Source organism: Zosterops lateralis (assembly GCF_965231275.1).
Source record: "Zosterops lateralis genome assembly, chromosome: 2".
Classification (NCBI taxonomy): Eukaryota; Metazoa; Chordata; class Aves; order Passeriformes; family Zosteropidae; genus Zosterops; species Zosterops lateralis.
In genome coordinates this window covers 100667413-100687603 of record NC_139763.1, presented here as the reverse complement: position 1 = coordinate 100687603, position 20191 = coordinate 100667413, and the positions used below count along the sequence as shown (strand labels likewise).

The window sequence follows — 20191 nt, the reverse complement described above, 5'->3', positions numbered from 1 at the left end:
TATTTCACGTGATCAGTTAGATATTGAAATGCAGACAGTGCTTTTTATTCAGTTAATTTTGATGTACCATGTTAGACTTTGTCTTAAAGGAATATTATTTTTCAAGATAGAGACCTACAGCAGACATTTCAAAATTATTCTCCAAGTATTAATGCCATTATTAAATATCATATTATTTGAAGATTGAACTGATTTTGTCTCCATACACAAAAAGAAACAGGACAGTATAATTGCTTGTGCTTTTAAACACATATTTGTGCAAGCCCAACATAAACAGGACTTTGTGCAATTCTTTTTAACATCATGTCAAGTATTTGGTACGCTGAGATAACCATGTCCATGCCATGTACAGGGAATAATCAAAAAGGTAAGTACATTGAAAGTGAGGATGCTTCCATATTACCTCTAACCAAGCCAGCATGGAGCACATCAAAAAGTCCCACTCGTTATCAGCCAAAGGAGCTGTGGAATATTTCAGCAACAAGGGAAGGTAACGCATCATCTCAATGTTGAACCCAAGCAACTGAGCACTTGCTTCTTTCAGATTGCTGTAACAAAAATACAACCAAAGCTTATGTAGCTTCATGTTGTAGATGGGAATATTTATATTCTTGCCTTTACTCCTCCTCACAGGATGAATTTGTCTGGCACCACCACGCTGTGCCCTATGTGCTTTTCATATTTTGTCTTTCAAACGCAGAGTGCTACATTAGCTGCCAAGTCTAAACAAGATTCCTGAATTACAGATTCATACATTTCTACAATTTACACATTTGCTCGAGCAGTACACTTACACAAACTATGAATTTTAGCAATTTTAATTAAACCTATGCAAGAAAAACAAGAAAAACAATAATTTTAAGTTAAGTTAAAAAACTATTAGCCCTGAAGTCTCCAAATATTATACATTATAGGTTTAAATTATTAAGAAGAAATTCTTCCCTGTGAGGGAGGCCCTGGCACAGGTTACCAGAGGAGCAAAACAAAACAACTCAGTATATTTTCAGTCCCTGCTGGAAGCTTTTCAAGTTACATTTTTCGGTCCAGAATTGTAGAAGACAGACACCTAAGTTTGGTATGCAAGTTTGCCTCCTGCTACCAAAATCCAGAATTGGAACTGAATATTCAGCAACACCTACAAAAGTTGGTTGGTTCTGAATGCATTTGAAAGCAGTTGACATCTTTCAAAAGCACTTAAAAGCTCCTTAGTTTTCCAGCCTTCAACCATTCAGGTAATTTTCTGCGGTATAAGTTAGTAAATACCTAATAACAGATATTTTAAACCAAGGTTTCTACAAAAGCTTAAATATGTAATATTAGAACAGTAGATGGCAGTTGTACAGATTGATTTTGTTTGAATTAATAACTAGTCTCTATTTTTAAACTCTTGTCTTAGAAATAAGAAAGAAAAAGTCAAATTTTAGCACCCACCAGCTAAAGAGAAAGCTGTCCTCATTATCGTTTTTCCAAGATATTATGATTTTCAATATTGCAGGTAGTAGATGATCACAATCAATACTTCTATCCTTCAAGCAGGAGTTCAAAATGGAAAGACACCCAAATGCTCCTATGACATAATAAAAATGTAAACTCAATACTCTTAATTATCAAGACACAGCAAACATTAAAATGTGTGTCAATAGAACTTAATTTAAATACCATAAGAAGTTTGGACAATACCTAAGCTTTTTTCTTTGAACACTTAATCCACAGATGTCAGTGTTAAATCAAAATACAATATCCAATCTAAACTTTAAAAAAAAAAACCTAGCTCCTGTAAGATTAATAGTTTATAAAATTTAAAAAAAAGGAAAGATACTTGCTAAGATTAAAATTTCTTTGTGCTACTAAAAATACAGAATGCTAAGCAATAATCTGAACAGATAATTAAGATAATGCAACTGAAAGTTGTGAGTTCTAATATTATTGGAATGTTAACTGGAGTTCTAGTCAGAATGTTATTTTTTACTTTTAGAGTGAAGTACAGCTGTTGCATTAGTACTATTTTCCATTTTTAAGAACTGTATTTATCTAGATTTCTTGGAGAAAATGAATATTTCCAACAAGCACGATGACAAAAAAATAAGGTAAAGTATTACATATGCAGAGCAAAACCAACCAAACAAACCCCTGCTTCACTTAAACAAATTCAGCATCATTTCTTTTCAGCTGACCTGAAAGGAAAGACACCATTGGAATAGTAAGCCTACAGCCTACATCCCACTTAAAGTGAATTTGAACGTTTATGTTCTGCTCAGGAATCCCTAGAAAACTAAGAAGTATTAGAAGGGAAAAGCCAATTACAAATAAAAGGCCTCCACAACAGAGGAGGAGTGAGGATTCTCCCATTTTCTTCTGTTCAGAGATTCACATAAACATTTGTTTGCCTCACTGGCTCACTTAGAAAACCAGGAAAAGCCTCAACTAAGTTGAAAGAGTAGAGAATTTTAAGATTCCTCTCAGTTTCTGCTAAGACTGATGATTTTCACACCTGAAGAACATTCATTTGAAGACCTTATCTGAAATCCTGAGGACACTGCTAAGGGACAGATATCCACAGTCTAAAGTAACCAAAGATAGGGGTTTTTTAGTTTAAGTAAGCACTGTTCTGTTACAAAATACAAAACCTACATTTCGGTTTTCATAGAGACTGATCAATAAGAGTGTGTGCAAAACCACACAAAAACAGTAAGGGACAAAACCAGAAAGGACTTTCCTCTTAAATGACATCTAATTCATACAGATAGAAGGACTGTGTGTGAGCATTTCCAAATAATTTTTTGAAAAGCAGCAAGTTTGTGAAAACTCAGACCCAAATTAAGTGGCTATGTTCAAAGCAATATTGTAATACATCTCAGCCACCTCTTAAGTGATTTTCCACAGCTGCAGACAGCTAATGTAGTGCAGTTTTCAGCTGGAGGAGCTACTCAAAAATTACATGTAAACCATAAAAGAGTTCTTGGCAAAGTATCTAAAGACAATCATGACCAGTTGACAATAGCAATATTTTTGCATGCTGTGTAAAGCCTAAATGGTTCACTGAAAATTTTGATATTTACAGACATGCTTATATAAGATAGATCAAACTAGAAGCAACATCAGGATGCTTTTAATAATATCAGCCTAATTCTTTTTGTTCTAATTTTGTATCTGGCAGTAGAGCTTGTACTTTCTGAATGAGGCAGAAAATTACTATGCCAAACAGTCTAGAAGAAACAGGCAAACTGAGAAAGCATTTCTTGCTAGGAAAAGCAATATTACAGTAAATATGTTTTATCTAAAAGCAAACATTATTACAAAATAATGTTCTTAAATTCTAATGAACTAGACTGAGGTAAGAACATACTCACCGTCAGTGCTGGAAAGTTCTGTCTGTGTACATGTCATAAGTTTGGCCACACAATGGAAGACAAGTTCCCTCTTTTCCTCCTCAATTAAGAAAGGTGATAAACACTGAAGTGTGTGCAGTCTGCCCTCTGTTAATGGAAGGAATCTATTCACACAAACAAATGAATGAAACCAGGAATGAAACAAACCCAAAAACTGAACTAGGAAACAAAGTATCAGCCATAATGATGTAATATCTTCTGACATAACTAATCCCACATACTAAACCAAGTCTGACTTTCACATGTATCACTTCATTTTCAGCCTTCAGGTGTCAATGGTCAGAATCAGGATCATTTTATGCTATCAACATTCACAACAAACTGCAAGTTTATAGGCAGCAGTATTAAGATACCCTTCTGTTGTCTTGAAAAGCTCTTTCCTCTCCCAGGACACAGCGTTCTCAGCACGGATCACTTTGGCCATGGTTAAGGACCAGAGTCTTCCATGTTCCTCTGATCTTCAAAGAAGAAAGACAAACCCTGGTTAACATATACAGCTGCCCATGGTTCACCACAAAAGCATTTCAATGCATTCTGAATTAACAGATGGAAATCGAGTGGCACTCTATACAATGCAAACTGTGAAGACAGACCTAAGAGTTGTTTCAGTTGCTCTCACATACCTATCAAATATAGTTTGCTGCAGGCTAGCTGTACTGCTCAGAGTACTGAACTCCTCATATGTGATGTGCATCTCTTCTAACATATGAAGATATTCCAGAAGCAGGTAAGGAGGATTCTCCAATTCTTCAATCCATTGTAATGAGTACAGCAGTTCTGCAACTAATTAAATAACAGCTCTTGTTTATAAATGACTATCAACTTGCATAAGCAAGAAGTTTCAGGTTAAGATTTTGTTGCCTTTTTTTAATATGTTTTCAATGCATTAAAGGTATTAATTTTACATGCAATCTCAGGTGTTTCAGAGAATGAACTGGATATTTGCCATTGTATCATAACATACAAGAGAAAAAAAGGCTACAGTAATATTCTAGATATTCAAGAAATGTTAAAGCAAATTAAGCAGGTATGACTCCCCTCTGTTCTCCCCCTTTTCTTTAATATGTACTTCTTGCAGACAAGGCAATCAATACCTAAGTCCAGAAGAAAACCAAGCACATTTCATGAGAGCTAACATGTGGTTCCTTCATTAGCTTACAAAGACCCACACTAAACAATTACACTTCTCATCACGGTGAGATTTTTGGAGATAGAATTGTTAATTTAATAATGCTGCATTTAATTTGTGCATTCTTGAAAATAAAAGGAAAATAGATTCCATTTCATGGAATTTGAGAAAAGTTGTTGTCTCAAACTATCTTTACATTATGGTTAAACCCTCAAGGGAGGGAGACATTTCTTATTGCCCACTCATGCCAATGCACAGTGTGTTTTGGCAATGAACAAATCCAAAGTTCATTGAAAATTCATACTTCTCCCAATTCAAAGTTCTCTTGAGATAGGATATATGTAACCAAAAGAGGTCCCACGAATATAAAAACTACTTTTAAAGGGGACCTGAACAAAAAAAACCCCAAAAAAACCTCCAAAAAAACCATCCCCCCAAAACAAAACAAAAAACAACAAACAAACAACACCCCACCCCCCCCCCCAGCAACAAAAGGTAAAAGGATAATTTCTCACACCTGTATGCCAAACCTTAATTATGCATTTCTAATTTTCAATTCAGGTTACAACTACTATAAAATAAAATTCCTTGAAGTTTTACCATTGTAACTTACTTATATTATCAATTTTCTTTCTTTCAGCATCATCATTTCCATGGGCTACACTATTTTTCAGTTGAAGTAGGACCATTTTACTTAATAAGGCTGAAGTACACAGATGGCCTGGAAGTTTAGTTGTGCCACACAGCTTGACACTTGATCCCAGAGGGTCACAATTCATACTAAGCCTTCCTTCCAAAAGAGGCTTGTGCATCCACTGTAATATGTGCATAAAAAGAGTATGAAAAAATACTTTGATCTATTTAACCTTGAAAACTCAGAATTATTAAGAAATAGCTATGAAACATACACATTCACATCAAAAGCACAATGGTGAGGATGACCCACTCCAGTGTATTAAAAACCGATTTGCACAGCAGTATTTTTTAACTGCACTCCTGTTCAGAAACAAATACATTTCTTTAGAACTCTATGTATTTTACAAGAAATTGTAGGGTTACTGAAGACTGGTGGCTGCACAGAAAATTTATGTCCTTCCCCACTCCCTACTCTATGTATGTCAGCACTTTGTTGACAGACAGCACACCATGCTCTTCTGCAGATATTGGTGTCTTTCACAAAATTAACCTTTATGAAGAATTAACTTAGAGATAAAAAGATCTTCACAATGCATACTCTATCAGATAAAATTCCTGAATTGTAAAGCAAGTTGCTGGTGTTTCATGCAGAAAAGCGTAATTTAATGGATTTGGATTTTTCTCCAGCAGTATTGGATGGATCCATAAACAGAGATTTTGTCCTCTTTATGGAGAGAGGCTGAAAAGAACCTCTGCACAAACATATGGTATTCATAAGTGCAGTGCCATGTCAAAAGAATGATTACCACCCTAGGGGACAGAGGCTTGAGTAAAGATTGACCATCCTGTGCAATCCATTATCAGTTCCATACCTCAGAGCACAGAGACTCGTGCAATTTCCCCCACTCAGTTTTGTTTGGTGTGACGTGCTCAACATAAGCTCTCACAAGATGTCCTGACTGTCCATCAGCTTCCATGAGCTTCAACAACAAATCACTGACTGCAGAGATCAAAACCTGAAGACTGAGAAAAGGAGAAAACACTGCAAATGAGTTTAGCACTATTCATTAAGAGCCCACCTCCATATTTTCCATTGCTCCATATGTGCAATACTGGGGTGGTTTAAGTAGTGCTTTACCCACTGCCTCCAACAGACTCAAAAGTCTCTCAGTAATACAGATGTCAATTAAATAAAGATCCTGATCCTGGTTTGTTTTGGAGAATGACACATTATGGAACAGACATGTGCATCCCAAATACCTTTTAACATCCAAAGATGAAGACTGAACTTGGCTCTTGACCCACAGTGCAGCTTTAAGCAAAAAGGTGCTCTGTTTCTGAGTGCTCTGAAGCTGATGCACAAGTGAATTTACACCAGTCATCCAAGTGTGTTTTAATTTGCATACAAGTACATCTATTGTAGGGAAAAGAAAAAAGAAAATAAAACAATGATAAATAGACAAGCAAAACCACCACAAATAGGTGAATTCTAATTACAATCAACAGCATACAGCAACGACCAATGTCTAAAGATCCTACAGTAGGAAAACAATTATCTTTTCTGTGGTTACATGCAAAAACTACAAAGGCACATACACAGCTTTCTTGTTGCAGAGCAATTTTAAATTAACTGTGACTCACAGGTAAGATCTGATTTAATTGCGAATAAGAATGATGTTCCTGCTGTCTGCTACCATACGATCTTCAAAACCACAGATCTTTCTACCAAAATATTGAACATTCACAACATCAGTAATCATTTATAAAGCAGCAGTGGTTTCCAAGCTAGTACCGACTTACTTCACTTGTGTGACAACACTGAAACATTGTATTTACTTGCTTTAATGTCAGTAAATTCATGTACCAATTCAATGCCCTCAAAATCTGCAATCAAGTCATGTTAATCAGGATCTCAGTCTGAACATGAGACACGGGCAGAGAGAGGCATGGATCACAATTTGTCTGGGCAACTTGGTCAAGATAAATGGTTTCAGAATAAATACATGTTATCTGTAAAGAAGCAACTGTACACATTTTTTCACAGACTCCCCAGACTGCAAAATGAACAAAAAACGTTCATTTGTTACATTTCATAAACTTTAAACAGCTTCTGTAATAGTCCAAAAAGTGTGCAATATCACAGCCTCCAAGTTAGCTCATACTAACATTAAAAAAGCTCCAAAATCCTTGTAAAGATGTTCAGGACTTGACGCTTAGTAGTAACTAGAGGCACTGTAAATTAAAGCACAGATTTTCAGGTCAGTTACAGCTGCAAATGCTCAATGCACGTGAACTCAGTATCCAATCACATTCTTGATTCTGTTTCACAAAAAGGAAGAATTTAGATGTGATCATCACCTATGAAAAAGCTCAGCTCAAGTTCTTTTTCCTGATTACCTGTCAAGTGTATTGCATCCTGTCTCTGAGCACATAGCTGGAAGATGGTAAAGAGCAAGTCTTCTGAGGATGGCATCAGCAAACAGCCTTTCACTGAGCTGAAAAAGCTCGAGGCCACATCGCAGATGAAAGATACTGATGGTTCAGTATTTCCAGCTTCAGAAAGATCCTTCGCTTTAGATAGAGCTGCTTGAAGCTTATCAATAATCCTTTCAACAAAAGTTTCACCAATCAATGATTCTGTTGGGCAGAGGAAAAAGACAGTGTGCTTTGATTGCTTGATAAACATGACCATGAAAAGATTTGACCAGACTATTGCATATAGCCACGAACATGCTTTAGTTCCCTTTTCACGGGCTACAAGCAAGCCAATCCCATTTAGCCTCAAACTCTACAGTACCCTGTGGCAATGAGTTCCATTATTTAATTATAAACTGTATGAAGAAGAGCACTTTTCTTGCCCCTCAAGATTGTTATCTAAGAATGTGTTAGAAACTCAAGTTCTTCCACTGAAAGAAACAATGACAAATTTATTACTATTTGCATTTTCTATACAAATTGTGATTTTACGGCTCTTAAGCACAACCCCATCTCTAACCACTTCCACTACAAGCTGACAAATTCTAGTTTGTTTTCTTGCCTCTACAAGCAGAAGCCACTGCTTTTCTAACCATTCCTGCCAGATTTCTTTGGGCATATTCTCATTCTATTACACATTTTTCAAAAGCATACAGGTGAACAAGAATATTGCAGTGACCAAAACTACATGCAGTATTCCAGATATTGGCAACATATTCAGTATATTGACTATGTGCTATAATAATTTTCATTTGTCCTCTGTTCTTTTCACAGCAGCTCCTAATAACATGTACTCCTTTTTTAATGCTTTTTTACAACCTGTCACTTACAGGGAAACATAATGACAGAAGATCTCTTTTTGAGGTTTAACAAATAGGAGCCCATCATTGAATTGATACAGTTACAATTGCGTTCTTTCCATGTATACTTGTAACATTTATTGCCTTTGGATTTCTACTGTAATCTTTTTGTATCAGTTAAGCATTCAGTATCACACCACACCGCTATGGGTCTGTGAAGTTCACTATTTATCCTTTTTTCCCTTTAATTCTCTTCATCATAGGCTACTAATCCATGAAAGGCTCTTCTATTTCCTCCATGATGATTAAAAAAGCCTTAAGAAACTTAGATAAGAGATCTCATTTAAAAAATCCTTTTGACAGTCCACATACTCTACTTTGACTTAAATGATTAAGTCAAGAACCACCATAGCCCCTCAAAATCTCTCAGGCTTCATCCAATATGATTTAAAAACAGGTCACCCAGTGCCCAGCAGAAAATGAGCTTAGGAGTGTCTCCAGTTCTAGAGCCAAAAAGCAAAGTCACTGGACTATCAGCCCTAGAACATCAGGCTCACAAGTACATTTGTTGAACTCTCTATGGAGAGAGGAAACAGGTTTTCCTGATGGTCTTTTACACCAAAAGTTCCAGTGAAAGAAAAAACAACCTTAGGACACTTTCAGGATGCCTTGTCTAAGAACATCCACCACACTGAGCTGCCTGTGTGCACCTTTGAAACTTGAAAGCCCCATGAATGTGCACAGCATCCATTGACACTGAAATGTGTCACCTCAGGGATTAAAGCAAATGCTGAGTTTACATGGAAAACATGAAGAAAATTGAACTCCCCTGGAGTATCAGATACTAAAAATGCAAGGAATAAATTAAATAGGATGCTATAAATAAAAAAAAAAAATCGGATTACATATAAAGCATAAGAGCACATGCAGAGTTTTTAAAAGACATGAAAATAAATGGAAATGGCTCAAAACAATTCAAACGTCCTGTAACAAGGCATTATTAAAACACACATAGGTCCATAACAATGGACTTGGTATTCTAGTTTTGAAGGTAAATTTCACATGGTATGGTATAAAAATTCATATTATTTTACAGTACAACAGCTGATAGATCAAGCTTAAATTTTCCTTAAGTTTTCAAGACTTGCAAATCTGAATCTTGTCTTTATACACTGCCCTTGTTTAGCAATGTGGACCAAAAAATGGCAGCTACTACTACAAGTTAGTGTTTACAAAATTAAACTGGATGCAGTAAACTGGCTTAGGTATAAAAACCCCTCAAAACTAAGAAACAAAAACCCCACTAAAAATCAACCAATCAACAAAAAACTACCAAGAGAAAGCCTAAATGTTCTACTACATGAAGTATTCTGGAAGATCCCAAGTTCCTTTCCACCTATGCAAAGCGTAAGTGCAGCATTTACACTTCATGAACTCCAAGGATTATACATGTTTGTGGTGTTGTGTTATTTAGGAGTGGAGCTGGAGCTTGGATCCCAATAAGCCTCTCCCAAGGCCAGACCATGAGTGTTATGTTGAGAGGCTACAGTTAAAGTACTCACCACTTTTAATGCGCTGTGACAACACCAAGCTCAGGAGGGTCCACCTTTCTGAAGAGGCTGATCCTGATGAGGTGGCTCCAGGCTTTAAACCCAGGTGACACAGATCATCTGCCAGCATTACCAGTTTTTCTCCAAGCATGTCTCCTTTGAGCCAGTCAGAGACTAAGGAAAGTTTTGTTGTGCTTGAGCACGCCTGGATCACAAGAAAAACATTACAAGAATCTTTTGAGGGTATAGAATAATAGAATGGTTTGGCTTGGAAGGGACAGTAAAGATCATCTCCCAAGTTCCAGTTTAAGTACCAATCCCCCACTAGATCAGGTTGCTCCAAGCCCAGTCCAGCCTGGGGTTGAACACTTCCAGGGATGGGGCAGCCACAGCTCCTCTGGGTAACCTGTTATTAACTATTAACTTTTATTACTAAGCATAAGACTAACATGTCAATCATGCACACACAGAGTGAGAATTACATCATCTACCAGAAACAGCCTTCAGATTTTACATTGCAACAACACCTCCCAACTTTTTTTTTTTGTCTGAGACAGCAACTTATGGCTGGGTCAGTTCTCTACTGCAGAGTGAAACAAGTCACCTTCTGCAAATGCTTCCTTTATGTTTCTCCTCCAACTACAGAGCCCAAGAAATTCCTACACTGGAATTAGAAAAATAATTTCTGGATGACCAAGTTGGCTGAAATAAAATCTATTTAAAACATATAAACTGTTTACAGCACCTGAATTTCTATAAGAAGAAATAAAAGGTCATAAATTAGAAACATTATTCTGCTGATGAGCCACTGTAAGTTACAAAATCATAAAAACTGAATATTCCTAAAATATGCAGCATATATGAGAGAAGATCCTGTGGTCTATGCACTGGACTGTAAGTCAACTGCTATGAGATCTTGTCCAAAAATTCATCATACACTTCCTATTTCATCCCATGCAATTACTTAAATGTCAGTTTGTCAATATTCAGTGTGAAAAAATGGAATACTACCTTTTCTTTATAAGTACCTTATAAGGATAATGATAAAAATAATAATTTAAATTGCTGGTCTAATCCCCAGCTCCATTCTCTCTAGCTTGGAAGAGATGATCAAAAAAATCAAGAATCCATCCCTCTGGCTCAAAAACCAAACTGACCAAAAACAGAATGACAAAGATTCTTTTGTTTTGGCATCATCATTTCATTTCTAAGACTGTCCCCAGATTTAAATGCATTTGAAACAAACACTACTCTGAAACTGTAAGATTTTCAAACTATGGAAATTATCACTAAAAAGCCATGTGAATCTTAAAGCTAACATCCGAGAATTATTAAAAACTATGCATAATAAGAACAAAAAAAAATCTCAAGAGGTACCTTTTGAATTATCTGGAGAAAAAGAGCCCATTTCAGATCCATCTGAAAAGAAAAACAAAATTCCTCAATATTTAATAAAAATCTTTGCTGAATAGGAAGCAATAATTCCATTTTAACTGTTCTGTAGGCATAAGTAGAAGCTGCTAAAATTCAGAAACGAAGTTATTGATTATATAATTTTTGTCTTCCAAACCTTTCTCTTCCACAAAATTCAGTAAGGGACTGTATTTATATCAAAGGCTACCAAGGACTAGTATTAAAGTACACTGTACAAAGAAGCAAGAGTAGAGAAATTCTGATGATACTTTTTAAAAATTATTTATACCATATAGAAAGGGGCAGAATCTTTCACCCCAACACTAGTATGTCTGAATTTCCTAAAACTACCTTCCTCATGCTGGATTTAACCCAAATTCATGTAGAATTATCTTCCATGCGACAAGCGCCAAAGTAAGATTATAAATGAACCACAGCCCACAATAACAGTAATGACTTTGATAAAAATTAATAAATCATGTGCAAGTCATACCTTCACTAAATCATCAAGAATGACTTTCCTTTCATCATTACTGTTGCAACAATGAAGTACACTGTACAAAATATCAACCAGGAAATGGGTGTCTTTTCTCCAGTCTTCTTTCAGCCAAGTTATTAAATTCATATACAGAAATTGTACAGATGGATTTTTGTTATGAGCTTTCACTTCATTTTCCAATTCAGCTTGAGCAGGGCTTACATTATTGCCCTGCTCTAAAAGCACCTGGAAAACTCTATTTGAGGAAAAAGAGTTGAGCAGGGCAGAGAGAAATTTCAAATGCTGTTCTGACTTCTGTTCATTGACATACACAATGCTCAGCTCAGCCAAGTTGCAGACTAAGTTCTCCAGAGGTTCTTTCCTTAGATGTGAAGTTTGCTGCAAGTCAGCCTGAATTTCAGAATCACCATTCCTCACTTCTGTGAGCTTTCGACTCTCTGTGTTCCTTTGAGATTCATCCTCATCTGTAAATCTGATTTTTAGAGATTTTCTGTTGTTTGGTTTTGCAGCACTCTTTGGATTCTGAAGAATTTCCAGCATACCAGATATGGCAAAGAGTAATTTCTCATCAGCATCCAACCTATCAATGTGAAGTATACACATTTTTAGAAGATGGTCCCAAAAATCTGACAACAGTTTCTGGAAAACTTCATCTGTGCCATCATCACTGCAGAGTTCTGCTTTAGCTTCCCAGGAACTCAGCATTTCTGCTGTTTGATAAAATAATGGTCCACTTTGCAACTTGGGCTCCTTAAGTACAGCGTTGATAAAAGGAATTAGCTATAAAGACAAAAAAAAAATGTATTAAAGAACAGTGATCCAATTTATAAAATGATTTTATTCTTTATAATGTCAAGAAATTACATAACTCTGGAAAATATTCTGGAAGCCATTCTGCAAATATCTGGATTTATTTATGTTTGAACACTTCATAAAAATATACAGGATGGGAGGAACTTTCCCCTCCCTTAAATATAAATTTAATTGCACAGTAAAAAGAATGATTTCATAGGAAGAAAAAAACCCAAAATTCAGTACCTTTACTTTTGTTACACTGCTCTCCACAACTCCCTGAAAGGAGGTGGGGTGGTTCCCTTCTGCCATGTCTCAAGTGAAAGGATGAGAAGGAATGGCCTCAAATTGCAGAAGGGGAAATTCAGACCAGGTATTAGGGGGGAAAAAAAAAATCACTGCAAATGTGGTCAGGCATTGGAATAAGTTGCCCAGAGAAGTGGTGGAGTCACCACCTCTGGAAGTGCTTAAGAGACATCTGGATGAGTCACCTGGGGACATGGTCTGGGGGTGATTTTGGTGGTGCTGGGCTGATGGTGGGACTGGATGATCTTGAAGATCTTTTCCAGTCTTGACAATTCTGTGTGGTTTTTTTCATAAATTCTAGGGAAACTCTCAACAGATAAGTAAACCCTCACCTAAAGTTCACATTTTTCTTTGACTTTGAATTATCAAACGTACACACAACAATATTCAGTATTTCTGATGAATACCTGGTCACATATAAGCATTTGATGAATTTGGCTTTGGTCTTCTTCTTCTCTTTTCTGTAGTACAGCAAAGCACAGACACTCCATAAATGCAGTTGTAATTGCTGAACTTTCTGAAGGGCTGGCTACTGTCCTCTCACTTGACAACCTGGGAGAGGACACAGAGTCAGCTGTTCTTCCAACAAACCCAGCATGAATCCCATCACTGTACTCTCAGTTATGTTGTTCTGATCCAGACACCAGTATGAGAATGCAGTATCATAGAATCATTTACAGGAGTCAGATCAAAATAAAGTCAATTTAAAAAGTTGATACGCCCAGGCAATTAATAGAGCAGATATCAAAACAACTTCATCTGGTCTTAGCATGCAGAAAAAAACCCCAAACATTGTAAACAGAGAAACCACATACAGCCTGGCACACTGTCTCATGTTTCAGACAGCTGTCAAAACTCTTTTGTAATTTTCTACACACACCAAAGAGGTTCAGAAAGCATCACTTTCTGTCATTATAGGGAAAAAAAAAAAGAAAAAAAGAGGAAAGTAAAAAAAGAAAAAAAAAAAAAAAAGCCACCTAAAGAGTCTCACCTGTTTTGAGTCTGAAAAGCTGCAAATTCTTTGCATTTGATGACTATTAGATCCCATAAATGATCAGAGAAATATTACAATTTTTGTACTACAGGTAATAAAATTCCATACACTTTTCAAACACACCACTGCATAACTCTCTTCTCCAAGAGCTCTGCTAACTGCCACACCAACATCAGCTGAGAACCAATTTTTTTTAAATAAATGAAATTTCAGTATTTCATAAAATAATTTCTACATGCTTTTGAGTACACAATGCACAGGTACACATTTAAATTACATTTGATAGAAAAGTGGTTTTGATGTATTTTAAAGAACAAAAGTAAAAATCGTTCCATCCTTTAAAAATGACTATCACAAGAATTACAGTTCCTGCATAAAGGAAATGTCACTATCACAAGGCTAATCCCCACTGTAAGAATTACACACTGGTGAGAAGAGCCTGGTTCTTAAGAGTCATCCTTAATTACAATTTATGTTCCATATTCAAATTTGTCACAGAATATACACAAAGCTTTGACAAATAAAGATAAGAATCCTTCATGTAAGAAAGATGGAGTAAAATCAAAAGGAAAGCTGAAGGTTTAAGATGATGGGAACAGCCAAAAAGGACTGAATCCAGTTTTGGATACTGAAAAGAATTTTAAAAATACAATCTCATTCACCTTTAAATGCTTAAAGATTAGTTTCTTTATTTCCAAATGTAAAAGCGACTAATTCCAAATAAATAAATTTGTGGTCCATACCCTTGAATTATAGAGCTGAAAAAAACTCTGAAGTATTCCAGCTTTGGTTCCACAACGTCAGGAGGCACCTTGCTAATGAAGGGCAGGAGGTTTGGGTAGATAACAGTAGCTAATCCTCGCCCACCTTCTCGAAGCACTGTCCAGAGCTTCGGCAGAACTCCTTTTCTGGCATTTACATGACTCCAGCAGTCCTACAGAGAGAAATTCACCTACTGTAAACTAAACAACAATATATTGCCTCAGAAGAACTGCCAAGGCAGCCATTTAACCTACCTCCCTGTATGATAACTAAAACAAGTTATTGTGAAATTTAAGTTCTGTTAAGTTATTCACTTGCCAGTATTCTTTAAAATCACTTTCTCCCTATTTTGGCCTGTGAAATGAACATGATAAAACTATTTCTGCCATTGTTTAAAATCAGTCGACCTTCCTTGTTAGCCAACTGCAATTAGAAGTTTCTCTTTAATAATGTTTTTATGATGCTTCATAGAAATCACTTCTAATTAGTCCTGTATTTCATTTTAAATTCTCATTATCAAGGCCAACCAATGACTGACTTTAAAAGTATCACTAATTTCAAAACTCTCTTCAAAAATTTTCTGATGGTTAGAAAATGCTTTTGCACTTTCCTTCCTGAACATAAACTTTTTTGCCATCTGATCTATTTCATTTATTATCATATTTATTATACTTCAAGGTACCTATATTTACAACAAACTGAACAAAGATTGGGGTTTTCTTAATGAAAACTTCTTACAATTCATTTGAAGGGGAAACAAACTAACCACAAATGCACTTCAGGTCGTTTTTGTAACTGTCTTTAACAAAGAATAAGGTTTTAAGCATTATTTGACTTACTAGTGACTACATTTAATGAAAGGATTTCAAGTTAATTAAATTAAATTCATAAAACAACTCTAATTTTCAGATATGCTGGGCATGATATATTTGAAAGTTACACTGAAAGAAGGAGGATGTAGCCTCAAGGATTTCCTGTCATTAATCATAAAGAAAACCCACTCAAGTCTGTCTTCCTAATTCTACATAAAGAAAAATACTTGGTGAAAAGTTAAATTTGATAAAAATATCTGCCCCTTACGCTTCCCACATTACCTCAATAGTGGTGATAGTATAAAGCACTGCTTCCCAAAGAGCAGGACACACCACTGCATCACTGTCATCAATGCTGAGAAGAACAGCAGGACAAACTCTTGGTGCTTCAGCTTTCACCACCTCAGGCAAGTGCTGGCAAAATGCAGAAATCAGCTCAAAGAAAGCTGAGCGAACCTGACACAGGCCACAGAGGGAAAAACAGGATTTGTCACTGCAAGATTCCTTTTAAAGTCAAAAAAACCTTACAACACACCATCCCATATTTTAGCATATTAACAAAGGTTAAAATATTATTAAAAACAAAGCAGTTATTAAACAGTCTTATCAAATATTTTAATGTAACTTGTTAAGTGATAAAATGCTTTTCAAAAGTTGTAATTTTAAATACTTCTCAAAAGGAAATTTTTCCCAAAAGCAACTAACAGCTTTTAAACAAAATGTTATTGCAGGAATTTTTCACTCTATGCACTGCTGGTCTTGGCAGACTAAAGACCAGTAAAATGATTTAAAAAATGAAAATACCAAAGAACTAAGAACACATGCTGTAAGTTGTAAATTTTAAAGCAATATTGTCTATATTGAGTTTGGGTGGTTTTTTAACATTAACTCTGGTCAGATATTAATCCCAGATCAAAAAGATTTATAATTATGTTAACTGAACAGTCTCTTTAGCCTTTCTGGAATCTACCCAGAAACCTGAAAGCTCTTTCAAACCTAAGCAAAGTACCAAATTCATCCTTGTAGAATACAAGCAATTAACACTTCCTTACGTTAAGAGTATTACCTTTAACAAAAACCAAGCAAAATAAAGAAGAAATTAAAAAGTCACCTGTGATACGTTGTGTTTGCTATATTTCCAAAATTTGTTTTGGGACAGAAGTAACATTAACTTTTCCTCCAAAGAATGCATCTCTTTCTTTGGCGACATGCTGAGCAACTTCTTTAAAGCTAACAAGGAGCAGGTCAGAATCCGGAAAAATTTGGCTTCCCTTTCTTCTTCTGGTACAGTTCTCAGAAAGCAAAACAAACAAGTTAAAAGTGGATCACAAATAAACCAACAGGCATCTCAAGTTTGTCTAAACTAAACTGCCTTCTTTTTTTTTGTGTTTTTTTTTTTTGATCTCAGGTGCCAGCAATGTAAGTACATAAACTTTCCATAGGTTCTAAATTACACTATGACGTGTTAGGAAGAAAAAGAGTTTCAAGTCATCTCATCTTCCAGCTACTCACAAATGCTATTTTTAAAAGAGGTGAAACAAGAATTAGATAACTGATAACAGTTTCAAATGAAGTTGCTGGGATCTGGACTCATATAATCATTCTGTCTCCTGAAACAGAAGTAAATTCACTACTTCCAGGGGCAGAGAACTCAATAAAGACCAAGATTCAAAGGCTTAAATAAATATTTAAGCAGGCAAACATACTGAGGGTCACTGAGTGTATCAGCTGTTTCCTTCAGAAGGTGATCTTGAAGTACCTATGGGGGAAAAAACAATGCATATAAACACAAAGAAGTCTAATACTTACATGTGAACATTATTCACATGTTATTCAGAGACAGCCCTACAATAAAATTTCACAGCCTCTGAGTTGTCTTTCTAATATTTTTAGAAATGCTTATAAACAGGCTAGAAACAAATTTGAATTTAACCTTCCTAATACTTGGTAAATTGCAGCCCTGTGCCAGTGTGCTCCTGCTAAAAAGAAGCCAAAGTGAGGGCAAATCAAAACAGTTACATTTGCACACAGTGGGCTGGCAATGCAATCTTTTATCTTTTTTTAATTCAGTCAATTGAGTATCATATCTGACTGGCAGAAGAGCATAAACCTTGGTCAGAATTACACTTGTAGATGCTGAAACACTGCTCAGCATTCTTCATTCCTTTTTCACGGTAGCTAAACTACTCCAGCATCATTATTCCATCTGTCTGCAACATTATGTGTTGACTGAGCATCATTACATAGGAATGCACACAAGGAAATTCACTATCCATTCCTTTGGTTCCAGTCATTCTCAAATACAAAAAGACGGATGTATTTTTTTTTTCTCTGCATTCTTTATTCTTCTTCTTTTTTTGTATTTCCTTACAGAAGAAATTCTTCCCTGTGAGGGTGGTGAGGCTCTGGCACAAGATGCCCAGAGAAGCTGGGGCTGCCCCATCCCTGGGAGTGTTCAAGGCCAGGTTGGACAGGGCTTGGAGCAACCTGGTCTAGTGGAATATATTCCTTTCCATGGCAGGGGGTGGAACATGAAGACCTTTCAAATATCCCTTACAACCCAAACCATTCTATGGTTCTCTTCACAGGGGCAAAGCTTCAGGCAAGAATTTCTGAAGAATAGATGGGGGAAGGATGACTTTTAAACTTATAACAGAAGTTGATATATACAAAGCCTTAAAGAAATACAAAAGTATAAACTCACATTAAGAATTTCATCCTTACAGAATACTAAGGCTTCGGGTTGTTTGCTCGAAGGAAAAGCTTTTTCAAAAGCTACTTTTGCAGCAGATGCAGCAGGGGAGTAAGTGTCACACTGAGCAATCAGCCAGTAACCCATGATACTTTTTAAGTAAGGAGCTAAGTGTTTTTTTACTTTAAGAATCAGTTGCTCAAAAGATTGCTGAGTTGCTTCTCGAACACGGCGATCGTGATCCTGTTAAACAAAGAAAAGAAGGGGAAAAAAGAGAAAGGTTCATTGGTTTAAGAAATGTACCTTTGATTTCAGGTACTTCAAAGCAAAAGTGGTGATTAAAAAGCCACGTTTGCAATTAATTGGATTTGAAACATAGATTTGAAAGTAAGCACCACCAACAAAAAAGTTTTGGTATCCCAAGGTGTGGGAGAGTCCTAATTTAGTGGCATCACATTCCCAAAGTGTTCTGCACTCAGAATTGTAACACTTCAACAGTTCAAGACTCCACCCACTGCCAGTATTGAATTATGTCCACAAAAAAAAGAACATCATTTTTCTTCACCTTGATGTTTGTCCTAGATCAAGTCAGTAATTCCAGCAAAGGTGAAAATGTCAACAAAGACCAGCTTAGAGGTAGTCACAGGAAGGATATAGGTAAGTTTTTAATTTAAGTACTTCAATACTTACTAGTGAAATTTTACAATAAATTCTCGGCCAGTAAGGAAGAACACCTTTAACAACTTCTGCTTCTCTTTCCTTGCACATCGTCCCAAACTCTTGCATAGCCTAAAGTCAAAACATCAAGAGCATGACTTAAGAAGTCAGGGAGATATGTGTGGAGATTTATGAGAGTGAAACAGACTTAATTAGCATATCTAGTCTGGTGACTAGGATGCCCTAGCGAGGACAAACAAAACTTTGAGCTTATGAAAAGATAGGATTAGAAATCTGCTTAAGGAAGAAGATTCAATCAACCCCCTATGATGAAGATGTTAAAAAATGCATGAGCTGTTTGTATGATCTTTTAACCTAATTATTGTAGTAGAAATTATTAACCTTACTAAAATAGTACATAAATTCTTAGAAAACCTGAGTAAAATCGAATTCTGAGCATGGATCAGTCTTTCCGTCTCTCCATCAATCACCAATAGATATGTTCTGTAATTTACTTGTTTGTATCTGAAACTGCAACTCCCTTTTCCAAGAATCAATTCATTTCTTGGAAATGCGCATCTAATAGAGATAACTACATGATGGACCTTGCTATAGGTTATCCAAGATATCTTCTGGATTGCAGTTCTAACAAATCCACCAAGGTGAAACTAGTTAGTTCTCCTTCCACCCTTAAGAAAACTGTATGATTCTCTGATTAAAAACAAATAAATTATGGGGGCAAAGGATCCACCTACTTTTAACTTAGTTGTGATATCCCTTTTAGAAAGCTTTCTCAACACCATTCGGAAATCAGCATCCACGAGGCTGTCTATTTCCTCTGCTCCTTGAATTGCAGGAACATATCCCAGATCGCTCTGAGACGTCCCAAAGCCGATAAATCCAGGCACTGTTCCACGTTCCTTGGCAAGGAGCTCTGCAGCTCGGCCACTGCTAGAAGGCTGACAAAAAACAGGGACAGGAGTAAATTACCTATTTAATTTTATTTTGCACACATCCTGCATTTGAAAATATGATCCTTTTTATATTATATAATAAACCTTCTAATTAAAATAAAGCCTCTCAAAGAAGAGTCCACCTGTGCTTTTAACATAGAAGTTTGACCTAGAAAATTATTCTTCTCCTTAGGATCAGGTGGAGAAAGTTGGGGCTGTTCAGCTTGGGAAAAAAAAGGCTCCAGGGAGTCCTCATAACATCCCTGAGTATCAGCAGGAAGGAAGCTGGAGAGAAATCTTCATCAGGAACTGTAGTGATAGGACAAGGAGGA

The 20191-nt window shown here is 36.1% G+C and overlaps 1 protein-coding gene across 1 annotated transcript in view; it reads right to left on the bottom strand.

Moving 5' to 3' along the window:
• The window catches only part of LTN1 (listerin E3 ubiquitin protein ligase 1), a 30521-nt gene that overhangs the window by 8618 nt on the left and 1712 nt on the right, over positions 1 to 20191 (bottom strand). The window contains exons 2-21 of the mRNA XM_083855390.1: positions 19662 to 19865; positions 18940 to 19038; positions 18262 to 18492; positions 17264 to 17316; positions 16669 to 16849; positions 15840 to 16013; positions 14727 to 14917; positions 13397 to 13541; positions 11886 to 12671; positions 11357 to 11398; positions 9992 to 10184; positions 7552 to 7791; positions 6415 to 6568; positions 6027 to 6177; positions 5132 to 5333; positions 4013 to 4172; positions 3743 to 3847; positions 3351 to 3493; positions 1432 to 1567; positions 404 to 548 (exon numbers count right to left, since the gene is read on the bottom strand). Coding sequence (XP_083711516.1) covers positions 404 to 548; positions 1432 to 1567; positions 3351 to 3493; positions 3743 to 3847; positions 4013 to 4172; positions 5132 to 5333; positions 6027 to 6177; positions 6415 to 6568; positions 7552 to 7791; positions 9992 to 10184; positions 11357 to 11398; positions 11886 to 12671; positions 13397 to 13541; positions 14727 to 14917; positions 15840 to 16013; positions 16669 to 16849; positions 17264 to 17316; positions 18262 to 18492; positions 18940 to 19038; positions 19662 to 19865 — 3735 coding nt within the window. The remainder of the gene's footprint in view (positions 1 to 403; positions 549 to 1431; positions 1568 to 3350; positions 3494 to 3742; positions 3848 to 4012; positions 4173 to 5131; positions 5334 to 6026; positions 6178 to 6414; positions 6569 to 7551; positions 7792 to 9991; positions 10185 to 11356; positions 11399 to 11885; positions 12672 to 13396; positions 13542 to 14726; positions 14918 to 15839; positions 16014 to 16668; positions 16850 to 17263; positions 17317 to 18261; positions 18493 to 18939; positions 19039 to 19661; positions 19866 to 20191) is intronic.